General features: G+C 44.2%; 2 protein-coding genes across 8 annotated transcripts in view; one reads left to right on the plus strand and one right to left on the minus strand.

Annotated features, from left to right (window-relative positions):
* CP (ceruloplasmin) overlaps positions 1-2,582 on the plus strand; it is a 33,235-nt gene extending 30,653 nt beyond the window's left edge. For 2 of the 6 annotated variants that reach the window (XM_081007818.1, XM_081007821.1), the window contains 2 exons: positions 735-898; positions 1,418-1,802. In XM_081007818.1, the coding sequence (XP_080863944.1) occupies positions 735-898; positions 1,418-1,493 (240 nt within the window). In that variant the 3' untranslated portion in view covers positions 1,494-1,802. The other 4 variants (XR_013987030.1, XR_013987031.1, XM_081007819.1 and 1 more) reach the window with 4 other exon arrangements.
* Positions 2,583-2,767: 185 nt separating this feature from the next.
* HPS3 (HPS3 biogenesis of lysosomal organelles complex 2 subunit 1) lies at positions 2,768-25,444 on the minus strand. Of its 2 annotated transcripts, XM_081007828.1 has the most exons (17): positions 25,149-25,440; positions 23,839-24,333; positions 22,837-23,011; positions 21,234-21,322; positions 19,130-19,322; positions 18,451-18,532; positions 17,034-17,188; positions 15,744-15,852; positions 15,426-15,607; positions 13,214-13,394; positions 11,558-11,788; positions 9,214-9,399; positions 7,749-7,937; positions 6,789-6,896; positions 5,543-5,749; positions 3,346-3,436; positions 2,768-3,080 (listed from the first exon to the last, which is right to left on the minus strand). In XM_081007828.1, exons 1-17 carry the CDS (start codon positions 25,369-25,371, stop codon positions 2,953-2,955), a joined length of 3,024 nt encoding a protein of 1,007 aa, XP_080863954.1. In that variant the 5' UTR covers positions 25,372-25,440; the 3' UTR covers positions 2,768-2,952. The 2 variants fall into 2 exon arrangements, with proteins under 2 accessions (XP_080863954.1, XP_080863955.1); XM_081007829.1 differs by lacking the exons at positions 2,768-3,080; positions 3,346-3,436; positions 5,543-5,749 and adding an exon at positions 5,758-6,173 and having other exon boundaries at positions 25,149-25,444.
* Between the last annotated feature and the right edge of the window lie 692 nt (positions 25,445-26,136).

The raw sequence follows: 26,136 nt of genomic DNA on the forward strand, positions 1-26,136 counted from the left end.
AATGTGCACTTTGTGATTACAATAAGTTACTTTAACATCCTATCTGTCTCCAAGCTGGCAGGTCTGGAAAGAATTACAGACCAGCAATTTCTATCCTAATTCAATGGAAAGGCAACTCTTTAAGAAAGCAACGATACGAAAAGGGCTACAGTACCCAGCTCCACTGCCCAGTGTCCTAACAGCTACCCCACTGCCACAACCCACACTGCTTTTTCAGATTTTGGTTTTAACTGGTGGTAGTAGCAGGACCGGATTGGGCGAAGTTGCTATTTCTAATACATAAAATGAGGGATGGGCAAATCTGTTGTTTTTTGTTTCTCTCCGTTCCCATTGTTAAGTTTAGTTCTTCACATTTAGACATCAATATGTTGAAATGGCTGGGGTAACCCAGTCAGATGGTTGGGGTATAAATAGTAAAATTATAATAAAATTTGCATTTAGTGTAAATTTCTCCTTTTTGTATGCAATGTTGCCTAATATACACATTTTTACAAAACAATTTTTCTCCCTCATGCAATAAAGGGGAAGTAGGCATAGATGGCTCTTACTTATTTTTTTAAAAATTAAGTTGCCTGCATTTTTCTTCCAATTGTTTAAGTTTCCAGCACAAATACATTCAAAGTTCTGCCACAATATTCTTAACTCATTTTATGTCTTCCAATTAATTACTTCAAAGACGCTGCAAAAATGTTTACTGATGTAAGGTGGTTGTTTTTTTGTGCTTGCCCTAAAAGAACACCAGAACCTACCGGGCCGATGTCTTTGATCTGTTTCCTGGGACTTTTCAAACTGTTGAAATGTTGCCCAAGTATCCTGGGACTTGGTTATTGCACTGTCATGTGACCGACCACATCCATGCTGGCATGGAGACCACCTACACTGTGCTCCCAGAAGAAAGGTAAGCAGTCACCAAATGTGTTCGAGGAAATACGTTGCACTTGCAAGGCCTACCACTAACTGGGGAGATTTAAGAAATGGGAAGGAGGCTGAAGGGGTGTGCAAAACAGAATTTGGGAAGGGGCTCTTCTGAAGACCTCAGGGCAAAACAGAAGTTCACCTGACACCATCATAACCCGTCAAAACTTAGCCCGTGAAGGGTGGGGAAATGAAATCATCAGCCTAGAAAGATTCCACATCCCTGAGCTACAGCAATCTTGTGCTGCTCCCCACATCAGAAGAGCTAACTGATGTTATCTGCTGCCAGCAGCACAATTGAGGCTGACTCAGTGGCAGCTGAGAACATTGGGTAAGTAAGGCAGGATAGATCATGATAGATGGAGCCAAGGATAACAATAGGCAAACTAAGAATATCAACCTACAGCAGACGAAGCTTAAGATCTGCTCCCTGCCCATTAACAGCGACCACATATACCCAACTGTTGCATTCTTCAAGTGGCCTTACTTCCTCTCTTTTCAGAAATAAGTCCAGCAGCAGGGATCCCATCCTCTACCTCACCTCCATGATTCTGTTGTTTTGTGTAGCATTTCTATGATTAAACCAAGTGCTGCTTCCATCCGCCACTGAGGTTCCTACCCCTGGACTTTTAACATCCCCTGAGCCTATTTTTCTATTGCTTATTTCCACACCAGGAAGGGATTCACCTGCTAATCTCTTCCACTGTGCTATGCTTATTGTTGTTGTTTAGTCGTGTCTGACTCTTCGTGACCCCATGGACCAGAGCACGCCAGGGATGCCTGTCTTCCACTGCCTCCCGCTATAAATGAAACTGTGGTGGGGGGAACTGCCAGCAACAACATTTAAGCAACACACACGCTAAATAAAAGACAGCCAATCTACTCAAGACTGTTTCGGTTCTTCTTTCTATGAATAGTGTGTGTTGCCAGCCTTAGGGGGGGTGGGGTGGGGTGGACAAAATCCAAGCTATATTCACTCTGTCATTTTGAATCTCACTTCTGTTGACGTGTACATCTCACTCACCCAGCTGTTATTAGACAGCTGCATTTCAAGTGCAAGTAGATAAATAGGTACCACTCTGGCGGGAAGGTAAACGGCGTTTCCGTGTGCTGCTCTGGTTTGCCAGAAGCGGCTTAGTCATACTGGCCACATGACCCGGAAGTTGTACGCCGGCTCCCTCGGTAAGTAAAGCAAGATGAGTGCCGCAACCCCAGAGTCCTCCATGACTGGATCTAATGGTCAGGGGTCCCTTTACCTTTACACATTTATAAATCTTAGTATTTTTTGGTACTTCCAGACAGTTGTAAATAGAGACCAGGGAGAAACTCAAGGCAGATTAAATAGCACATGTTATTGTTTGTGCAGAAAATCCGTGATAGGACCAGCTTATAAGAACAGCCCCAGCATCTGATTTCAGTGAAGTCCCGTTACAGAAGCTGCTTGAACAAACAGGCTACTACAGATCCAAAAGGAAATCCAAGAACTTGCTGTCACTTGTATTCATGGCTTTTGGTGCAGAGAATTTTTTTATTATTATTATTATTATTATTATTATTATTATTATTATTATTCACATGAGATTTTCAGCTGTTTGGTTTGTTGGACACCCCATCTGACACAGGTGATTATAATGAGAAGAATAAAACTGAATTATATTCACAGTAAAGCTGTCCTTGGAATGTACTGACATTTAGCCCAACTTTCTCCACATAGTATATGTCTAGCTCACTTACAACACCCGTGTTTAGCATCATAAAACTATCACAAGAAAGGGGAGTGAGATGGTTAGGATAGGATTTCAGGCCACAGCTGAAGTAGGCAAAGTCTTAAAAATTGCACACACAGCCTTACTTTAATGTGCCAATATTTATATATTTTAATGTGTCAACCAATCTTCTCACGCACATAGGGAAATGCTAAAGACCCCCCCATATCTACAGTATTGAATTTATAGTTGCAGAGTGAGCTTTCGTCCATTTGAGTACTTTCTCTTGCAAAATGTTTCTCAGAGATCACGCAGCCCTTCTTTCTTGTGCTTAGGTCACTAGTTTCCTTCTGCTGCACTGAAGCAGATGTGGCAGGAAGAATGCGGCATTCCCATCCTCCGGTAAAACATTAAGGAAGTCCCTCAATTCCAGTTCCATGGCAATGACAGATAACGTTTCTGGGCAGGGAAGATACACCACGTTTAAACAAGATTCTCTTTAGCCATCAATTCTTACTTTGCCTAATTACGTTTAGCCTTGAAAGTGTTGTGATTTGTGCAGAAATGAGCTCACTTAGCATCTGCTCTGAATCCAGTTCTTTAATATAGTCATTAAAAGCACCGCCCCCCATGGCAGCCATCTATACATCTAAAAGCTTTTAAAAAAACCCACACTGCAAAGACTCTGCACATCCACAAACTGACAAGAAGCACATTTCTTTACCTGTTAGGGATGACAGGAGTACAGAATAGTTGTCTCCAGGATCTCTGATTCGTTTACAGAGCTCAGGAAGGAGTTTGTTCCACCACAGAGCCTAAGCCAGCCGTAAGACCCAAGGAGAGAGGGAGAAAATATCAAGAGTGCTATGATGTTCCTAATGGAATCCAACCTCTTTGTTTCTTAACACACACTCTTTCTGTCTTAAAGGAGCACCTTTAAATACAATATATATTTATCACTCTTATATCTGTGAAGTATAGCTTGTCAGGGTTCTTCTTAAACTTAGCAACAAACAAGAGCGATGGCTCCCTCTTGTGATACTAAGAATTCAGGGCAAAGTACAAGCCGAGATGAAAAAAGTGACAAAATGCCTAACAGCGCCAAGGAAAGCTGCATTCTGTGACCTGCAGAAATCATGCAGAATTATATATACTTTATACAATGCTTTCCCTTCCACTGTTACAGGGGAAAGAAAGCAGGACATTGAAAATGCTGCCCCACTCCTAGGTGTCAGATTTAAGCAAGCATTGCCTATAACTTTCAAATTACCGTATATTTGAAGCTTTTCTTTGCAGACTAGAAGCTTTTTCTCATTCTCTGTCTCTATCTCACACACACAATTTAGCACCCCAACACAATCTTGACTTCCACAATATTACATCGGTGTAACTTACATAACAGCTGTTTTTGCAAGTAACACCAAACCACGGTTTAGCACAATGCAAACAAGTCCAAGTGTTGGACTTGCTCTCCAGGAGGACTTCTACCAAGTTTGGTCTTGCATTTTAGGAATCTCAGTTTAGCACACTGTACACAATTAGGATCATGAATTGCAGCAATGGTTATACAACTGAGCTTCAAAACCGATGGTGTGAGCTGGCTTATTACGAGACTGGCCAGAGTTTTATAACTACGCTCCCTTGCTTGAATGCAAATGCTAATCCAAGATTTAATAAAAGAGAAACTAAGCTTTGTAAAAGTCCTCATGCAAGCCATGTATACGTGGTAAGATAAACTTTATTCGCATTAGCCAATGGCCATAGCAACATAAAACAAGCAATATATACAAATAAAAAAGATAGCAATGGGTAAAAAAGGGCAATCAAATGACCAAGATTATCGTTCAGATAGTGGCCCTTAATCTCATTGCACCCTCAATAAACCTAGCAACCTTTGCTGTTGTCTGATCATTTTGATCTGATAAAAGAAAGAACAATGTGGCCTCAGATGGGCGGCCTGGGATGGTAAGTAAGAGTGGGGTAATGATCGCATTCCTCAGATCTTTATTAAGAGGACAAGACAGGAGAACACGACCCACTGTTTCCAGATTACCATCTCCACAGGGGACCATGTATACATGTATGTATGTATGTATATGTGTGTGTGTTCAACACACAAGCCCAAAGCTTTGCTTAGACTTGCTGAATGTTGGCAACCCAGTGTTTAACTGTGGTTTAGAATTGTGCACTAATGGGGTCACTATATGGTGGATGGAGCAATGCCCATCAATAACAATGTACAAGCCATCAGCATGTACATGACATTTCAGGACAGAAGAAGCTTTGTAACATCAAGTGTGATGGTGAAAAGGCGGCTGAGGTAACTGCAGCAGGAAAGCAACAAACAGCCTCCAAGGTGTGTCTTCTCGAAAGAACACCAGTTTTCTATATCCAGCAGAATAAAGCAAGCCTTGTGAGCATTTCACACAAGCACTTCACACAAGAGCCAGTGTGGTGTAGTGGTTAAGAGCGGTAGTCTCGTAATCTGGGGAACCGGGTTCGCGTCTCCGCTCCTCCACATGCAGCTGCTGGGTGACCTTGGGCTAGTCACACTTTTCTGAAGTCTCTCAGCCCCACTCACCTCACAGAGTGTTTGTTGTGGGGGAGGAAGGGAAAGGAGAATGTTAGCCGCTTTGAGACTCCTTCAGGTAGTGATAAAGCGGGATATCAAATCCAAACTCCTCCACTGAAGTACATTTCAACTGTGAGCGTTTTTTAAAAGAATGCCTGAGCAAAGTATTGAATAATTGTGCTATGTTAATCACGTTTAACAAATGCATGGAAAGCTGATCAGCTTAAGGAAAGGTTAGCAGTACAAATACTTGTACGATTTTCTAGCAGTGCTTTTTTTGTTCATGGGTTTAAAGGAGAGGGGGAAAAACCAGAGCTAAGACTGAATGAAGGTAATAAATAAAGCTCACCCGACATTCATGCTTCAATTCATGTTGGGCGTAGGGTATGACGGCTTGAGGGCATCTTTCCAGAAGTCTGTCAATGGATCTCTCATACTGCCCTAACCGAGTATCGCAAAGAATGTGGATGCTCAGGCCAGGAAGAGTCTCTTCTGGAAGGGCCTCCAACAGTGGCAGAATGGAAGGTATATTGAAGTATGAACTACATAAGAGAGACTGAAGGGTGGGGGCAGAAACATTACCTCTAGAATTTAAGACACAATGAAAAAACCAAGCCATACCAATGTAGGCATGGACTGGAAGACACCAACCATTTTTTAAATTAAAAAACCCCCTCTCACCCCCAAACAATGTTTTCATCATTAAGAACAGCTTGGCAGACCGGGTGAGCCAGGGAAAACTGAAGCAAATGCAATTTTTAATTGCCTTGTTTAGATTAAGACCGATGTCTGCTATCCTCACTTGTATGCCCATTACTTCTTTTGGGGTCATTCTTGCTTTGAACGATGCCTTTGCTGCGTATTGGGATATTTCCGGCCTGACCCGAGGCATGCATTCAAGGCATTTAGTGTAACTGTAGGCAGTGGGTCTTCTTTTCAGCCCCAGTGTCTTCAAGGCTGAAGAAATGGTTCAGAAAAGCCTAGGATGGGAATGGGGAACCTGTGACTTCCCGGATATGGTTTGACTGTGAGTCTCATCACTCCTGACCAATTGCCACGCTAGCTGGAGCTGATGGGAGTTGGAATCTGGCCACATATTGAGCACCACAGCTTCTCCATCTTTTAAGCTAGCTAAAGCCTTGTGTACTGCTTATTTATTTAAGTTTATTTATTTAAAATAAACTCACCTTAAAGGAGATCAAACACATGTGTTTTTTAATCTACAGAGGCTAGGGCCCAGGGTTGCTATGGGGTGCCTTCCAGATGTTTTGAACTACAACTCATACAGCTCCTGATCTTTGGTCATGCTGGCTGAGGGTGATGAGAATGGTAGCCCACAACATCTGGAGAGCATCATGCAGGGGTGAAACTAGGCTTTATTTCACCCAGGTCAAAGACCCAGTTTGGCACACACTCCATGTGCATTTGTGCAAGCACGCACACACACACAGAGAGACTCAATGGCGCCCCTTTGGAGGCTTCACCCGGGGCAATAAAACCCATCTACCCCCCCCCCATAGGTACAGGTCTGCACCATGTTATTTACCCCTGGGCTAGAGAGAAAAAGGTTGCAGGGGAATGAAGGCATTTTATACCTGTAATTTTGAAAGGTCGTCAGAAGCATTCTGGTCAGCTGGAGGAATTAATGACATCATGAACGTAACCCAAGGAAAAATAAGTCCATAATGACCACAGGAATTTATCTGAACAAGTGCAAAAATAAATAAGAAAAAGCCATTAGCATTCTAAGCATTTTTGTGTCTAATTTCCAAGTCCTCATTTAAGATTCCTTCATTTAAGGGGGTCAAAACAAAAGTAGACTCCCAGTTTATTTGTAGACTAAATTACGGTTGTAAGTCATTTGTTTTGAAATATGTAGTACTCCTGAAAGAATTATTTCCCCCCGATATTATAAAAGTGTCCAATTCATCTAGAACCAAACTGATGCAGTTCCATTCAAACCTGTTTGTACACATACATACTGTCAGGCTTCAGGGAATTGGCTTTCTCCCCCATGGCTGTAAATGAGCAGATCAAACAAAAGGGAATTCTTACCAGTTAGTTTCTTTAATAAACACAGCGAAGAACAAAAGAAAGCATCTTCCCAGAATGGCGGTGCTCCCAATTAAGGGTCACACCCTCTTCCATCCCTATTAATCTACGTCACTCCTACATCTTGTAATCTGAGCTTGTAGCCTCTGCACTTTCTTTTTTGACACTTTCTGAGCTCTCCATGACTTTGGGGAAGGGTGTGTGTGTAGATACTATTCAGAGACTGTGAATCTGTTAACTCTCTCTCTCTTCTAGTGTTTCTTCTGCTAGCTGTTCCCCACCCAGTATTTCCCAGCTTCTGCTTTCTGAGCTACTCCCCTCTGCAAACCACTGTTCCAAATCTATACTGTCCTCCTGCTCCTGGGAAGATTCAGGATCAGGATCAAGAGGAGGGAGGGGTTCCCGCCATTCTTTGTTGGTGCAGCCCTTCTCAGCACGGTCCCTGACACTGACACACACACACACACACACACACACACACGTAGGATACAAACTCTGTTTACCAGATCTTCAGTGGTTTTCAGCGGCTTAGTATTGGGCAACTGCTTCCTGGAGAGCCTCCAAATATACTGCTCAGCAAGTTTGAAATGCAGCTCTTGAACCACTTCTTTCTGACTGCATGCAACAAGAAGGGCTTCCCAGAAGTCCACTAAGAGCTGGGGGACAGCATCTTCCTCCTCAGCACTCAGCATCTGTTCTTCCAAAATATTAAGGGAAAGAGCCACTCACACACAAACACAAAATGTAGCCGATTTGTTGTAGAGCCAACTGAGGATTCCCAGGTTAGATCCTTCCCCTATTGTGTGGGCAGGGTGGTCCCTCCCCCTACTTTGGCCTGATCAGCTTGGCAACGCCTCTCCAGGCGGGATTGGGCAACTGGCTGAGGTAGGTGGAGACCTCCAGGTATCCCACCTGGGGAAGGTGAAGCCAAGCCTGTACTAATGGTGCCGCATAGGGTCCAGGGGGCTGCGCGCGACTACGCAAAGGGCACCCCCCCCATTTAATGTGGGGAGCAGTCATTTAAGCAAATATCCTTTAAGCAAGGGAGGATAATCAGAAACGTTAAGTGGGGGAGACATCTCCAGATGCATCAGTATACAATATGTGGGTGTAATGCAAAAAAATAATGTACCCAAAAGAATCACCCCCATCATTCAGCCCGGACACTGAGGTCCAGCTCCGAGGGCCTTCCGGCGGTTCCCTCCCTGCGAGAAGTGAGGTTACAGGGAACCAGGCAGAGGGCCTTCTCGATAGTGGTGCCCACCCTGTGGAACACCCCCCAGCCCCCCCCCCCCCCAGATGTCAAGGCAATAAGCAACTATCTTACTTTTAAAAGACATCTGAAGGCGGCCCTGTTTAGGGAAGTTTTTTAATGTTTGTGTTGCATTGTGTTTTTAAAATTCGGTTGGAAGCCGCCCAGAGTGGCTGGGGAAACCCAGCCAGATGGGCGCGGTATAAATAATAAATTTATTATTATTATTACTATTATTGACAACAACAACAGCTGCTTTGGTTATGCCCCTTAGCCAACAAAGAGGAAGGGAGCTGTTGAATTTACGATACAGTGGTACCTCGGGTTACATATGCTTCAGGTTACATATGCTTCAGGTTACAGACTCCGCTAACCCAGAAATAGTACCTCGGGTTAAGAACTTTGCTTCAGGTTGAGAACAGAAATTGTGCTCCGGCGGCGCAGCAGCAGCAGGAGGCCCCATTTGCCAAAGTGGTGTTTCAGGTTAAGAACAGTTTCAGGTTAAGAATGGACCTCCGGAACAAATTAAGTACTTAACCCGAGGTACCACTGTACCTCTTGCTGTTTATGGAGCTGTATGAGAAGTCTGACTCCAACTTTCTTCCCACAGATGGGAATTGCACTTTTAGTTTGTCCTTCCTTTACTTAATGATGGGACACAGACTGCTCTGGAAGTTCCAAATAAACAAACTATTAATAAAAGCTAAATGTCAAACCTTGATGTATGCGTCTGCTTCTTCCAGCTCAATTTTGCTATTCTCATGTAAAGCCAAGACTGAAGCCACAAGGAATCCGGGCCTCGTCTCCCTAAGATAAACCGCAAGCTCAGTCGGGACAACTTGCCCTTTAATTAGCTGTCTCAGGAGTCTCGGCTCCACAATAAAACCACACACCAGCATCATCTGCAGACCAAAAAATAGAAAAAGGTGAGAGAAGATTTAGATGTTGGCATTCCTCCCCACTCTACTCTGAAAGAGGGCTGATTCAGTTTCACTTTTTGAGCTCTGGTACAAACACAGCCCAAGGCAAATGTGAACATTTAAATCCTACCCATCTCTACAGACCAGGGCAGAGATAATGTTCTTGATGGCTTATTCATAGGAGGAATCAACAGGACTGCATGTTCCCTTGTCCTCCCCGCCCTCCTCCTACAGAGCACAAGTTGTCTAACTGTGGTTAACTGTTGCATTGGCAGCAATATTAAGAACACATACAGCCAATTAGGCTCTCACTCAAGCCAGGAAATAAAAGCTGGTTTCTCCCACTTACAGCTTGGTGCAAATATAACGGTATAATCCCCAGTGGGAAACAGTTCCCATTCCAGAGGAGGAAGGTGAGGAAGATCCCAGGGCCAGTTCCTTGTGGTTTAGCAGGAAGCCTATTACCTGTTACTTTCAAATAACTCTGGAAATAGGTGCACTATTTTCCTAAAACAGGGGTCAGCAAACTTTTTCAGCGGGGGGCCGGTCCACTATCCCTCAGACCTTGTGTGGGGCCAGACTCTATTTTTTTGGGGGGGAATGAACGAATTCCTATGCCCCACAAATAACCCAGAGATGCATTTTAAATAAAAGAACACATTCTACTCATGTAAAAACATGCTGATTCCTGGACCGTCTGCGGATCGGATTTAGAAGGCGACTGGGCCGGATCTGGCCTCCCCGGCCTTAGTTTGCCTACCCGTCAGGAGCGGTTATGAGACTGGAAGAGAACCTTGAGTTCCACACACTGGAATCACGCCACAATAATGCACAGGAGAATTATATGCAAAGGGAAGGTGAAAACTGATCAGGATATGAGAGGTGTCATGACACTATTATAGGAAGTGGGATTACAAACATGTATCGATACTGAATTGTCTTCCTACACACTGACTTAATATGCAAGGAAACTGAGGGATTAAGGCAGTGTTTCTCAAACTTGGGTCCCCCCACTGTTGTTGGACTACAACTCCCATCATCCCTAGCTAGCAGGAACCAAAGTTTGAGGAACACTGGATTAAGGAGAAGGGGGAATGCATGCATATACCTGTGCAAGAGAAAGATGCTGCTGATCCACAATGACTATCTTCTACCAAATTGTCCATAAACACTAGGCCTATTTTCCTTGCCTCCACTAGTCTACGTTCTTTGCCGCATTCCCTTCTCTCTGTTCACATGTCCCAAAAGGACACATAGATGTGGAAAGGACCATAGAGCAAATGGAGAGCAGAAGTCAATGTTATCCACTTCCACCTTCCCAACTGCCACAAGCGAGAACACAGGAAGGTGCCTTATACTGCAGTCAGATCACTGGCCTATCCAGCCCAGAAATGTTTGCTCTGAAAGGAAGCAGATCCCAGGAACGGCTTTTCGCTCTATCACCTACTAGCTCCACTTTAAAAACAAAACAAAATGAAGATGCTGGGAATTGAAGCTGGAACCCCCTGCATATAAAACCAGCTCTACTGCTGACTTTCTGTTCTCCCCCAAAGCAGGGAACAAGTCCACATGGAAAAAAGCTTCAGATAACTACAACCAATGGTAGTTGCTCCTAGTCTGTAGCTAATGGGCTGCTGAGATATTGCAAATGTCATTGGCAACAGGTGGTGCTGCTGTTGCTTTTTAAAATATAGATTATTGGATTTTGCCAATAAAAGAGAAAATCTGAATTAAATTGGGTGGATGGGTAGAGAAATAGGACTGCCATTTTGATGCCAATGACATTGACTGGGTGCTGCAAAAAACCCTGAATGCATGAGAAGCAAGGCATTCACAACCCCGTGCCACCTGCAAGCATGTCGTATATCCCAGGCACGACCAACAGGTAGTTCGTGATCACTGGCTCCCCCCAACTACTTTGGCTCCCATAAAAAAAAGCTCAACAACTTTGACCTGAACCCCCATTTTTTAACTCTGTGAGTAGATCGCAGTCTCTTGGGAGTTGGCCACCCCTAGTATATCTGAAGGGGAAACAGAACTTTCGCAACAACCCTGGTTCTCTGCTCACTCCCACTGCACATAACGGTATGGAAGACAACAACCTTGACACAAATGTTGATACATAGCCAGCAGGGTGTACCTCCGCGTAGCTGTCCAGCTCACTTTTACATCCATCAGGGTCTCCCATTTTCAGAGCCATAGAAGCCTTGGTTAGCGTCACCACAACAGACGGCACAACCTCTTCTACTTTCTGCAGATATTCGATTGCTATCTCAGGAGACACTTTTCTCATGCAAGGGCTGCAGAGTACCTGGGGTATTTGGTTTGACTCGGCAGGGTGGAATATATGGAGTACTTTGGCTGCCAGTTCCTGGTAAAAGAAAGATACGTGTTTTTAAAAAGCTAACCAACAGCTGTGCTTTGTTTTTAATACAAGGCCTCTTTCTACCCATGAATGTTCTGTATAAATCGCCCAGAAATCATCAGGGGTGCTAGGAGAACAAGTACTAATTTATCTGTTTCAAGTGTTTGGTTGTTTTTAAATGCAGAGCACCTGAAGCCATTATTTCGTTCCTGAGAAGGTTGCAGGTAATCTCAGGGTCACACACAAGCATCTTGGTTTGGGACATCCATTTCAAATCCACTTCCACTGTGTACAACCTGTGGCCCTCCACGAGTTGCTGTGTGCCCTTCAGCATGGTCAGTGGTCAGGGATGATGAAAGTTGCAGTCCAACAATATCTGGTGGACCATAGGTTTCTTATCCCTGATGTATATCCTAGGGAGTTATAGGTGTGTAGTATTCATTCACCCCCAGATCCCAATTAGCATAGCAACGTGCTAAAGTTTCACATAGTTATATGGCTTTTTCTAAGTGCTTCTAGAACTTTGCATAATTTCCTCAATAATGGTTAAAGCAGGACAGTACAGTCATACTTCGGAAGTTGAATGCCTTGCGAGTTGAACGCTTTGGCTCCCAAATGCCGCAAACCTGTAAGAGAGTGTTCCGGTTTGCAAACGTTCTTTGGAACCCGAATGTCTGATGCAGGTTCTGAGGCTTCCGATTGGCTGCAGGAACTTCCTGCAGCCAATCGGAAGCCATGCCTTTGTTTCTGAACGTTTTGGAAGTCGAATGGACTTCCGGAACAGATTCCGTTCGACTTCTGAGTTACGACTGTATTATCATTCCATTTTATATAGAGGACCACTGAGGATGGGAGGCTAGCCTAAGGCCTCTCAGTGCAAGGGAGAGAGATTTTGAGCAAAGAGCTTCCAACCTGCATTATACCACTTAACTAAGCACAAACAACAAGTCACCTCTTTTTTCCAGAAAAGGAACTTCTTATTAAGAAGATACCCCACCAGTAACACCTTTCCCCAAATCGATCTAAATATCAACACAGTTTTTACATCTCATAAAAGAAAAGCGAGCAACAGTGAAGTATAAATTGTAGCTTTCTGAGATTCACAACAGCTCCTTTTACAAAGGCTGGCTCACATTATACTTTTGGATACTTTTCACTCTCATAAAAGGAAAGTTATTCACATGATAGTCATTTGACAAGCCAGCCAGAGGCTTATTGACTAAGCCAAGAGGAAATTTCATTAATGGAACTGTTTGCTTTCTCCCCACTCAATGGTTATGAGCTGCTTTAAAGAAAAGTGGCATACAGATATTACATCAAAAGGTACATTCTGGAGGTTGGTCACAAATGATCTGTCACAAATGAACATAGAATAATCCATCTTCTACAGAGAAAGAGAAACAGCAACAACAAAAGGAACCATAGTCTTACTTCACTCAGCTCCTCGTCTGTGTCTTCACAAAGGGAATGATACAAGTAAAAAATAATCCCCTTTTCGTACTTATGAGTTTTATCTTCAAACGTTGGGTCTACTCTCTTCAGAACATCTGTCACGGACAGACCAGACATCTTGTAGTAAGGCAGAGCAAGGTGGAAGTCTTTGGTGTTAAACCTGGAAGTACAGAAACTACTAAACACGACAAACCTACATGAAGAGTCATATATTTTAACAGAAATGCTTCAGCATAGGGATGGAAAACCTGGCTCCCTTTGGGACTCCGCCTCGCATGACATGAGTTGTCATCCAGTAACATCCAGAGAGCTGAAGAGTCCCTCTCTTTGCATTAACAAGATACTTTCAATAAAAAGCTTTTCATATTAGGCCATGTCTCACTGTTATGTCAGGATTAAGGCTGTGTCTGCAACTTGTAAGGTTTATACTCCCGATACTGACAGGCTGATATTAGCTCATCTTTTTCAATGAGCAGCAACCAAACCAAGATAACTTCTAAGCACAGCCTAATGGATGGGGAGGAAATAACCTGGATGGGGGAATACGTCATGGAATGTTCAAGAAAGAGTCACAAGGAAGGACCACTATCAAAGTGAGATCCAACTTTGTGCAAGCCAACCTGTCCCCACAATGGAGTATTGCTTCCGCATGTAGGACAATATCCCTATGACAGAGGTGTAAGGGGCATTTGGCCCTCCAGCTGCTGCTGAATTAAACCAAGGAGTGGTTCTAAAAAAAAGTAACAAATAAGAGTTACAGGAACCTGTTGCTGCATTGTGTGAACAAACAAATAGAAACAAAACCTTCTTCTTCTTCTGCGATCACTTGTAGCTGAGTAAGATTGTCTTCCATAAACACCGGTTTAACAGTGAGTCCGTAAGTGACTGTGGAGGCCAATTCTGGATCTATATGTCCTAGTGGGGACATTGGTTTCTAGGCGGGAGTTGATCACAGTGTGGATTTGCCAAGCGTGCCTTCCTCTTAGCACATTTCTCCCTTGTGTCCTGAGTCCAAGTGTCTTTAAAGCCCATGACACCTTTGGTGAAGGCTGTTCTCCAACTGGAGCGCTCGTCGGCCAGTGTTTCCCAGTTGTCAGTGTTTAGACTACATTTTTTATGATTTGCCTTGAGACAGTCTTTAAACCTCTTTTGTTGACCACCAGCATTATCTTTCCATTTTTAAGTTTGGAATAGAGTAGAGGAAGGAAGGAACAAACAAAACATACCAAGGTAACTACAGTTGTACCTTGGTTGTCAAACACCTTGGTACTTGTATGTTTTGGCTTCCGAATGATCGAAACCTGGAAGTGAGTGTTCTGGTTTTCGAACTTTTTTTGGAAGCCGAACATCCGATGCGGCTTTTGCAATTGTTTCCGGCATGCCTGCACAATTGGAAGCCAATCGGAAGCTGCACCTTGGTTTCCAAACGTTTCAGAAGTCAAGCGGACTTCCGGAATGCATTCTGTTCGAAAACCAAGGCACGCCTGTATATAATAACTGAGAAGTTTCACAATGTTGAAAACACTGGAATTACCCAAACAGTACACTACAGACCACAAAGCAGCCCTCCAATAAATATGGAACAAGATTTGCAGGATTAAACCTTGTTTCACACTTCTTCAAGCAATGAAGAGCATGGATGGATGGCAGCTAAGGAATCTTCATTCCCTCAATTCTTTGGTGGATTCCTGCCCCCCTTTTCAGAATAGTGTCAATGCAGTAGACCCTGAAAAGCTGCTAATGATCCCATTCATCTGCAAGCAGCCAACAAAATTACAATAGTGCTACATTTTCATTCACTGGGAGTGAGTATGTAAAAGCTGCTTGTCAAAACAAAATTGCACTACAACTCCAATCAGTCCCAGCAAGCACGGCCAGTGATGATTGGAGTTGTAGTTCAGCAACATCTGGAAGGCCAAAGGTTCACCACACCTGCTTTTACAGAAGTGCAGGCAGCCGACAATGGAAGTGCTTTGATCTATAGCCTATGTAAATTATGACTGGGCCAGAAAGCAGAGACTGCATGTCCATCATTGATGGAAGCAGGAAAAAAAGAGCAAGTTGTTGCTTTTCCATGCACACATCTTTGTTTTATATATGAAGGCTGAAAGAAGATTATATAAAGATGTTTAAACATCAGGAGTCATCCAAGTGTAAGTATTTATGGATATGACATCTAAGAAATTCAAACCTGCTGTAACAGTCTCCTAGGAGAGCACAGCTTTCCTGTAATGCTGCTAGGAGGTCTTCCTTCTCTGCCGATTCCTTCAGATCAGGGTCCATTAGTGCTGCTCTGACTAATAAGTGAGCCTCACTTAGAAGGTGGATACAACTCTCCGTTCTTACATTTTCATAGGTCTTGCTGTACTCTACCTAGGGCAGAAACAGGGCACACCATAAAGGGGGGGGGGGGGAACGTTTGCAGACCTTATGTGAAGTTAGCAAATGCATTCAAGTTACAATATGCTATTTTCTATATATAAAAAACCCCTAAAGCAGCGTATAGTACCATTTCTCTGTAAAGCAGGAGAGTTGAAGTTGTGTTCACGATGTATAAATTCCAGCCAGGTTCAGATTCTGGAGAAACCTTGGGTTTGATGCTATCTGACTTCCGGGAGCTGAAAGAAGTAGGACGTAGACTCAAGTTACAAGAAAGGCGATTCCTACTAAACATGAGGAAGAGCTTTCTGACAGTAAGAGGCTATGGAGTCTCCTTCGATTGTGGTTTTGAAGCAGAGGTAGGACGGCCACCTGCCATGGATGCTTTAGTTGAGATTCCTCCATTGCAGAGGGCTAGATGACCCTGCACTAGATGACCCTCAAGGTCCCTTCCAACTCTTGATTCTATGTTTCTTTGTTTTTGCATTTATGTCCCACCTTTTCTTCCAAGGAGTTCAAGGTGGTATACATGGTTCTCACCCTCCTCGTTTAACACACCCAACAACCCTGTGAGGTAGGTTAGGCTGAGAGGCAGTAACTGGCCCAAGATCACCCAGTCAGCTTCATGGCAAAGTAGGGTAGTTGAACTCTGGCACCCCCAGGCCCTAGTCCAACACTCTAAACCACTATACCACACTGGCTGTTAAAATACACGTGTACCCATAATTATGTCTTTTAGGTATTTCAGTTACAGTCATGACTCAGGTTGAAGTAGCTTCAGGTTGAGCATTTTCAGGTTACGCTCGGGGGCGACCCGGAAGTAATGGAACGCGTTACTTCCGGGTTTCACCACTTGCGCATGCGCAGACGCCCAAAATGACGTCACACGCATGCGCGGAAGCGGCAAATCGCTACCCGCGTACGTGCAGACGTGGGTTGTGTTCGCTTCAGGATGCGAACCGGGCTCCGGAACGGATTCCATTTGCATCCAGAGGTACCACTGTATTTATGCTATCAAGAGCCTTCTTGAGACATTAAAACTAGTTTAAAGTAAACTTTTTTTTTTTTTAAGGGTGGGGCTGACAAGTGGGATAGCCCTGACTTCCTTGGAGTTGGAAGGTGACGAAGTCTGAAGGGGGAGCCTTTTGCATCTATGAAGCATCTCCATGCATTTTAGGATCCTGAGAAATCCTGGCTCTAAGATGCATGGAGGGCTTCTACAGATACAAAAGGAGACAAGAACAGTGAAAAGGGTGTCCCTGAAATCCACTTTCATACATGTTTATTTCATCCCAATTGTAACGCTTACAATGTTTACAATAGGGTAAAGTTGGGTGCATGTACCCCCATCACGTCTACTGATGCCACCAGGCATGTCCCAAGCTAGCCTCTGTTTGAACATATGAACTACCGTACTCACAGGAGTCTCCTTGAAGGCTTTTTTCTCTCCGTAATGTCTTCGGTCTCTGCTTTTGTCAAAACTATGACGTGGTTCTTGAAGTGAGAAATAGCTTTCAGCCCTATAAACAGCTGCATCCTCAAGGCACAGATATCCAGGGACACAGGGGGGCAAGCCTGTGAAGAAATGGTTCTTTAGTTATCTTGAGCAAGCTCATCAAAGATTCAAGTTTCTTACAGGGTCCAGAGTGGCATGCTGATCATTTCCAAGCTGACTGACATTAAAAAAGGACATAAACCCCCTGTAAGGGAGATTCAGGGGTCTAAATAAGAAAATATTGCATGCTGTGTGAAGTTCTCAATCTACATGTGCACCTGCATTTTATGATCTTGAGCGTTCAGGCGGTGGCTCTGCTTTTTACATAGTTACAGTGTTATATAAGTCCCCCCCCCCCCCCACTTTTCCTGACAGAGTTTGTATGGTTTTGTCATGGCCTTTGGCTAGTATAATAAAGCTTACTTTGATTTGATTTGACATAAGCCCCTTCATGGTTCAGTCACTGCGGTATGTGGACTAAAGGTCTACAGGTTTAACAGAGGTATGTAAGTTGCATATCTTTTTCACATGCTGAAACGTGGAATTGGCAACAGCTCAGGATTTCTCCATTCTCTTCAGTGGAAAAGGAAGGTTTCCATCTCCTCCTCTAGTCCCAACAGAGTGCTGAAGAAAACTAGGTAAAGCTTCTCTGTATGCTTACTGAAATCTGCCCAGCATAAATTTGAGATAGGTTTTTAATACCTGCTTTTCATTTGGTGACTCTTAAAAGGACCCCTAACCATTAGGTTGAGTCGTGCACTCATCTCGCTTTATTGGCCGAGGGAGCCGGCGTACAGCTTCCGGGTCATGTGGCCAGCATGACTAAGCCGCTTCTGGCGAACCAGAGAAGCGCACAGAAATGCCGTTTACCTTCCCGCCAGAGCGGTACCTATTTATCTACTTGCACTTTGACGTGCTTTCGAACTGCTAGGTTGGCAGGAGCAGGGACCGAGCAACGGGAGCTCACCCCGTTGTTGGGATTCGAACAGCCGACCTTCTGATCGGCAAGTCCTAGGCTCTGTAGTTCAACCCACAGCGCCACCCACATCCCACTGTTACAAAGCCTTCACACATGTTTATCTGGCTGTGGGCGATGGGAGTTGAGCCCAACAACACCTGAAAAGGTGCACAGGGTCCTCCAACCTAGGCTTAAGGCCTACAGGACAGTAATCCCCAACTCCTGCAAAATATCCCCTTGCCAAACTATCTGACCAGATGGAAGCAACAAGGACTAAAACAAAAGGAAATTCAGGATTGTTGCAAGTCATTTGCCACTGCTTTGCAAAGATGCAGATGTAACCTGTGGGCATGAAGAGCCAATCTGAGGGTTGAATCCACTCACTTTTAGCGTTGTATCAATGTATGGATCTTCATCACGTGCTGCTGCAGCGCTGCATCTCACAGTAAAGCACTGCAGGTTGTTGCTAGGGAAGAAAAAGAAAGCCATTGGATAGATGGTTTTGCATCGCTCTGTGGTTATAAAGTACCCATGCCAATGCTGCAATATCTAGATGCTTACTGAACTTAAACCCATTGATTTCAACAGGTCTGTGATGGATACAACACCCATTATGCATTACAGCTCTGATCCTAAAGCTCTGCTGCTTTTAGGGATATGTTCGAGAAGGCAAAGGAGTAAACAAATCTGAGTGGAGTTCCTATCCAAGCACCTTGTGTGCCTTCTTCCAGCAACTACTGCAGCCAAGCTGGTGCCAAATGTATTGCTCTCCTTTTCTTTGGACCACATCAGGAAGGCTAAGAGAGGGGCCTTGTGCCTGGCCAGCCCAGAACATTCTCACAAACACTGCCCAGGTTTGTGCCCCAGGGAGATCACTTTGGTGCTGATAACGCAGTGGTTTGGCTTCACCCTCAGATGCACACTGCATTGTTTCTCGAGATGGACAAATGCCAACAATGTGTTGTGCTATTACTGTATTTCAACTGATTTTTTTAAAAACTGCTTTGAGCACAATTTTGTGTGTGGAAAATGCAGTATTTAAATTTAACAATGGCTATAATACCTTGTGATAACATGTAGGAATTGCGGGGTGAGTACTGCCTGTTGGGATCTCTCTGAATACTGGTAGGTGGAAATCAGCTCCACTAAGTTGCCCACTGTGTAGAGGTATCCAATGTTAGGCAGAGAAAAAAAGCAGAACAGACTCAGCAGTTCTCGCTTAGCTGGTTCAGCTCCGCCAGTTGTTGCAGAATTCTCTAGATGAAAGGAAGAAAGCAATTACTCCCCAGGCTCCCTTTCTTTAGGGAGGCATCAGCTCTCAGACATCCTGCAGAATGTTTTAGAAATATATTTAGCTGTGATTGAAGAGAGCAGCCCACGCTACATTCACTTGGGTCTCTGTTTTCGAGTTAGGAATTCTGAGATAAAACTCTTTCACTCTGTAGCCTATAAGCACTAGAGCAGGCACCCCCAAACTTGACCCTCCAGATGTTTTGGGACTACAATTCCCATCATCCCTGACCACTGGGTCCTGTTAGCTAGGGATGATGGGAGTTATAGTCCCAAAACATCTGGAGGGCTGAGTTTGGGGATGCCTGAACTAGAGTATTATTCTGCAAGAGTGAAAGCAAACCAAAACGTAATAATAATGGGAACGTTTATTAACTCTTGATTTGATCAAGTAGTTCTCCAGGTTACTGACAAATTGTCAAAGGATAAAGAGGGGTACCCTAAGCCATTTTGGTTATGAGGCAGTGCTCTGTTGGAATGCTGGCATTCGTAGGAAATCATCACTTATACTTACTCCTTAGTATGAAGTGTTTTTTTTTTTTATCCTTTTACTGTTGTAAACAGCTTTGGTAGGTTTGCTGACTTAGCGGTATATAAATTCTTCTATAAATAAATATATAAACTTAATATTTGACTAAATTTTAGCCTACATTTAATGCACACTCTAGGGACGTGGGTGGCGCTGTGGGTTAAACCACAGAGCCTAGGACTTGCTGATCAGAAGGTTGGCGGTTCGAATCCCTGCGACGGGGTGAGCTCCCGTTGCTCGGTCCCTGCTCCTGCCAACCTAGCAGTTAGAAAGCACCTCAAAGTGCAAGTAGATAAATAGGTAAACGGCATTTCCGTGCGCTGCTCTGGTTCGCCATAAGCGGCTTAGTCATGCTGGCCACATGACCCGGAAGCTGTACGCTGGCTCCCTCGGCCAATAAAACAAGATGAGCAACACAACCCCAGAGTCGGCCACGACTGGACCTAATGGTCAGGGGTCCCTTTACCTTTACTAATGCACACTCTTCTTACAATGTAATTGCTTTCCTGCCTAACACCATTCCAGCATCAATAAGATCCAACAAGCCCCCCTCCTCCTGTCCCATTTTCATCATCCCCTGCTTTATACATCAGCAATATAGACTATGCTGACTTGTTCGATCATACAGTAGCGCCACAAAAAACAAAGGAAAAGGAGACAGTGATAGATCTAAAGTCTACTCAGAGTATGATTAATGTTGTGAAGCACCGGCAGATTATAAAAAGTGTTAAAAGCCAAGAGAAAACTTTAAGATAATACCAGTATTTTATAAAGGAAATTCAATCCTTAATGCCATACAGAAGAAAGCTCTCTTTTACTTCTGACATTTAGGCATTCAAAGCTAAATTCAAAATAATGTACTTTTAAAGATTTATGCCATTTAAAATTATATATAAACATCTAATCAGAGTCAGCTACTACTCTTGTGATTAAATTACTCCTAATGTTATTTAAAGACAATGTGATTTTTAGGAAGAGGATTTTTATGTCATAGAAGTTCTGTAAAACACTCTAGAGAGCTATACTTTGAATGAATGTATTTAATTGAAATCCCCTTTATTTATTCCTTTAATTTCATTTATAAGTCACCTCCCATGAAAGCGCTCAAAGCAATTCTACAATAAAAATTGACAACATATATAAAAACAAATTTCACACCCAGATTCATAATCTCTAGCTTTCCCACACCTTGCATAATTAATATGGGGTTTTTTTCTGGGGGGGATGGGGGCTGCTCCCCAGTGAACCATAATCCCGTTTTCATTTGCTCCCAATGCTTTACTTAGCCCTTTCCCCCAGAAAGATTGTGGTGGATGCCCATGATGAAATGCAGATGTCATAAACCTACCTGTTACATACACAGGCAGCAGCTGGAGAGAGTGCAGCTTGGCATCGTCGCCAGAGAAGGCAAAGGAGGATATGTCTAGAGCAAAACGTCTAAAAAGAAACATGGCGGGTGAAACAATTCCAAGCCAACATATAGGCATGAGCTGCTCACAAAACTTCTGGCAGAATGTTGTAAGGATATTCTGAAGCACTGCTGTGAGGCAGAAACTTGCATCTCAGTGCATGGGCAAGTACATAGAAACCCATGGGACCAAGGCAATAGGTTGCAATGACGACAATATGAATATCCAACAGCTAAAATGGTCTCCAACAGAGATACAACTGGCTTTTGTCCTATGACTGAGCCCACTTACTAAGTGTGCATGATATGCACAACTCCTAGGGAGCCAAAGGTGCTGGGCTACATAATCTCTATTGCCACATGCAGCTCCATCATGTACAGCCCAGTTCATGTAAGGTTGTTTTGCTTGCCATGGTCCTGACCCACTTTCTAAGCTTGAAGACAAGGGGACAAGTTGTTCCCGAGCTTGCCAAAATGACAGCTATAGCTACATGGTTGGACCAAAACATTGAATATACAGTGGTACCTCTACTTACGTACGCAATCCATTTGCACCCAGAAAAGTCCATAAGTAGAGCGCCACTACTGTGCGTGTGAGATAGATCGCTTCTGCGCATGTGCAAAGTGTGCAGATCTCTTCTGCGCATGTGTGAAGCACGCAGATCACTTCTGTGCGTGCACGGCGAAACCCAGAAATATACACTTCCGGGTTTGCCGCGTTCGCAACCCAAATATCCGCAACATGAAGCAAATGCAACCAGAGGTATGACTGTATGGTTAAAGGCATCTTGGTTTAAATATGCCTCATGCAAAGCAAAAAAATAAAAAAAATAAAAAATGGAACAGGCTGTGTTTCAGTGAGAAAAGAGTTGTTCATTTCTCAGCATATTAAGTCAAAATGTAATTGTCCAAACTGTCTCACTGGTCTCTGTTCTAAGCTAGAGTGGAATAATGACCAATGATCTATTAGTTATATATGTACTATTGGATATGGATCCAATAGTGGGACTAATAGTTAAGAAGGGAAGGCAGTTTCTGCACATGCTGTAGAGGGAAGTGAGGGGCAGATGGGGCTTGTCAACCTGGGAATGTAGCCCATCTAGGAGAAGGAAAACTCTGATCCTAAATCTCCACTGCCATGGAGATATATTCTGGAGAAGAAAATGTTAAAGAGTAAACTCTACACAAATCCAGAGTGGAGCCCTTAAGACAGCTTGTTATGCCTCTTTCTTGCAAGTCCTGCAGCCAGACTGGTGCCAAATATACTGCTCTGCTTTCCTTTGGACCACATCAACGAGGCTGAGAGGGGGTCTTGTCTGGGCAGTGACACACTCTGCCCAGGCTTGTGCCCATGAAGGTCACTTCGGTGTTGCTAACGTAGCGGTTTGACTTCTGCCCCAGAGTCCACACTCCATCGTCTCTCAAGACAGACGGATGCCAACAATAACTATCTATCTATCTATCTATCTATCTCTCTATCTAGAGATAGAGAGATAGATAAATATGGCTTCGTTTAAATTAATTTTTTAATAAAATTGACTACCTGTACAGAACATATTGCATCTGGAAGTTTGACTCTTCACCGACTAAGCCTGTTGACTCCAGAGTAACAGATATTCCACACTGCCTGCTTTCTTCCCCAAAGAGCTCCACAGGCTGCTGACAGATAACAAAGTCATCCGACTCAAACGGAGTTGAATCAGGTTCTTCTTTTACACCTTTAATAAATGGAGCAAAGAATCAGGTTTACAACCCGGGGGGGGGGGGGGGGAATGGTTAGGAACTTATGACATGCTCAGTGTCCTAAGAATAAAAGCAGCCTTACTTAAACAACTGCTACTTACAGTATAACTAACAGTATGGAGAAAAGTTCATATTCATGAAAGCATTAATATTAGGACTATACAACAAGTTCAGGAATTTGGAATTGCAAATCCTAAAAGGCATTTTTAACCACGGATGGCGAAAAAACGAACAACTGAGATGAATGGAAATTCAAATTTTTGCAACCAATGTTCCTGCTGCTCTCAAAAGATTCAGCATGCTTGAAAAGAGACTGTAGCATTTTGATCTGTGCATAATAAACATATGCCAAGATGGAACTATTTCAAGTTAAGTGCAATTTTACTTTTTCTTTTGCATGACCTGATTGGTTTTTCTTTTGGTTTTTTTAAACACATACACAAACATTGGGCTGGATCGAGAGAACTAAAGTTTTGTTTGTGCTGACCTGCAAAGACTTGATCCAGAGGATTTGTGATGTGCCATTACAGATAAATTCAATAGCAGCTTCCGTGCTCTCGATTCAACCTTAAAATATTAATTCAACTTCTTGTGTTGTCTAACTATCCACAGCTTGCAGTGCCTTTGAAAATAAATCTTTTCTCAACTATCATGATGGCTAGTTTTACACAGAAGGAAGCGTTTTATCAGCTTGTCCAGCCTCTGCTTCCATCCCAAAGACTTTTTTTAAAAACACCAACAAACATAAGTCAAGGACTACAAAGCCTTGCTCTGGAGATTTTAAGTGCCGTACTGTACCAACCTTTGTTGAACAACCTTTCAGACTCTACAGAGTCACAGGCCTGCTGTCTACTGCTGCCTGCTGCTTCCACACCAGCTTCCAGGTGAAGGATTAGGACCTCTAGTTCTGTTGTTATGGCTATATATCCAGCACAAAATGCAACTTCTGAAGGAGTGATGTTATCAATGTGCAAAATTAACAAGCGTTCAAAGTCCAGCACAGTCACATTCTGACTCCTGACAAGATGTTTCAGGGAGAACAAGATCAGTTTATTCTTACAGCCAACAAGCAGGTCTCCAGTTAAAGGACAACAGGAAAAACACAATGGGGGGTCCGAAAGGGGCAATTCTACAATTGTAATTTGGTTCTTAGACGCTTCAGAATAGGAAGCCTCCAGGTTATGGCCTATCATCCGCACACAGACGCGGGAGTTCCCAGTTGACATGCATCTCCAGTTTACATAAGCTCGCAAGAAGAGGCTCTCGTTTTTTTCCTCAACGGTGACCACGTAGTCTCCTGCGGAGGGAAAAATAGAAGCATTTTTGAAACACAGAATCAATATGTACACCATACATAAGCTGAGGAGTTACCAAGTGAAAAATAGCACTACAGTGGTACCTCGGGTTACATACGCTTCAGGTTACATACGCTTCAGGTTACAGACTCTGCTAACCCAGAAATAGTACCTCAGGTTAAGAACTTTACTTCAGGATGAGAACAGAAATCGTGCTCCGGCGGCGCAACAGCAGCGGAAGGCCCCATTAGATAAAGTGGTGCTTCAGGTTAAGAACAGTTTCAGGTTAAGAACAGACCACCGGAACGAATTAAGTACTTAACCCGAGGTACCACTGTATCACCTTTAAGAGCAACAGGCCACTTCATCTGATTTGTTGCCCTGAGTGGCAAATACACAAGAGATTGTAGACCATGCAAGTACTCCATAACGAATTTGTTCAGCCTTCAAAAGGTGCCAAAGGACTGTTGTTTATCTTGCTGGAGATTAACACGGGTACACCTCTGGAAATTTCCAAAAGAAGTTACATTCGCATTATAAAATGTGTACACTTCTTGAATTAATCGGCAATGTCATCGGATGCTCACGCCACACAAGCAACTGCGCAGAATCCTATCTAGTCCACGAAGGTCACTGGGCGATCCTACCTCGCAGGATCGTTGCGAGCACAAACTGGCATGGGCTTAGGGCGGCGGGGGAAACGATCCTGCACGTGCAGCCTCGCGCTCTTCCGGAGAAAGAGGAAGAGGGGCTGACCTGCAACGAACGAAACAGATCCCGCCCTCTTCTCGGGCTCTTTGCCCAGCTTGCCACTTACCCACTTCGCTGTACGCCATGCGCAGCACCCGCCCCAGGGTGCAGAAAGAGCCGAGGGGCTCGCAGAGCTCCGGCCGGCCGGCGGCGAACACCTCCACCTTGCAGGCGCCCGGCGCACAAGCCACCAGCAGCGTGTCTCGGCCGCAGCAGAAGAGCGCCGGCTCCTGCTTGGCGGGCACCACTTGCTGCGAGCCGAAAGGGTGCAAGTTGTACAACTGCACCATGGCTCCCGATCGCCCAGGCCGCCTCTCTGCCTCCGGCCGCTGCTGTTGGCAGAACTGCAGCTTCCGCGGCAGGCACCGCCCCACGTCGGTCAGCTGGAAGGAGGCGTCAGCCGCGCCCCCGATCCTTGCTACGGCTTCCCACAAAGGCAGCATCGTAGCGCCGTGCAGCGACCCTGGGCGGAGGCCCATTTATACCCGTGGTTAATGTCCGCATACGCAGAAAGGTGCGGGGTCCCAAACCCGGGGAAAGCACTGGTTCTGGTGCCAAGCAGCGCAATCTTACACAAGCACCCTCGGAAGAAACCCCCCATTTCTTCATCGAGACCCGTTGGCAGCTAAAATGAGCACAGGATCAGAGCCCCCTAAGCTCACATACTTGCAAGGAATACTTGCCTTTGAGCTCCGTCGGTTACTTAGCTGGGATCGGGCTGCACTTGTGAATAGACGACTCTTAAGCAGCAGTGCGGGAAAGGCTTTGTACAGTACACGCAAGATAGAACTCGAGAGACACGCAGTACCAGCATGGTTTTAGCAAAAGAGGGTTAAAATTTGCCCGCGCGCCACTCTTCTGCTGTGTTTACGGAGAAGTTAGTTACATCGAACCAATTGCAGTTTACAGTACTATTTAAATTTATACCTCACATTTTAACACCTTTGGTCATGGGCGTAGCCAAAATTTATGCTGCGCGGGGGGGGGGGGACGACAGAACTGAGCTCTGCGAAGCGATTGGTCAGTTAGTTATGTATTTTTGTTTATTTACTTGA

Source organism: Podarcis pityusensis (assembly GCF_964106645.2).
Source record: "Podarcis pityusensis genome assembly, chromosome: 5".
Taxonomy (NCBI): Eukaryota; Metazoa; Chordata; class Lepidosauria; order Squamata; family Lacertidae; genus Podarcis; species Podarcis pityusensis.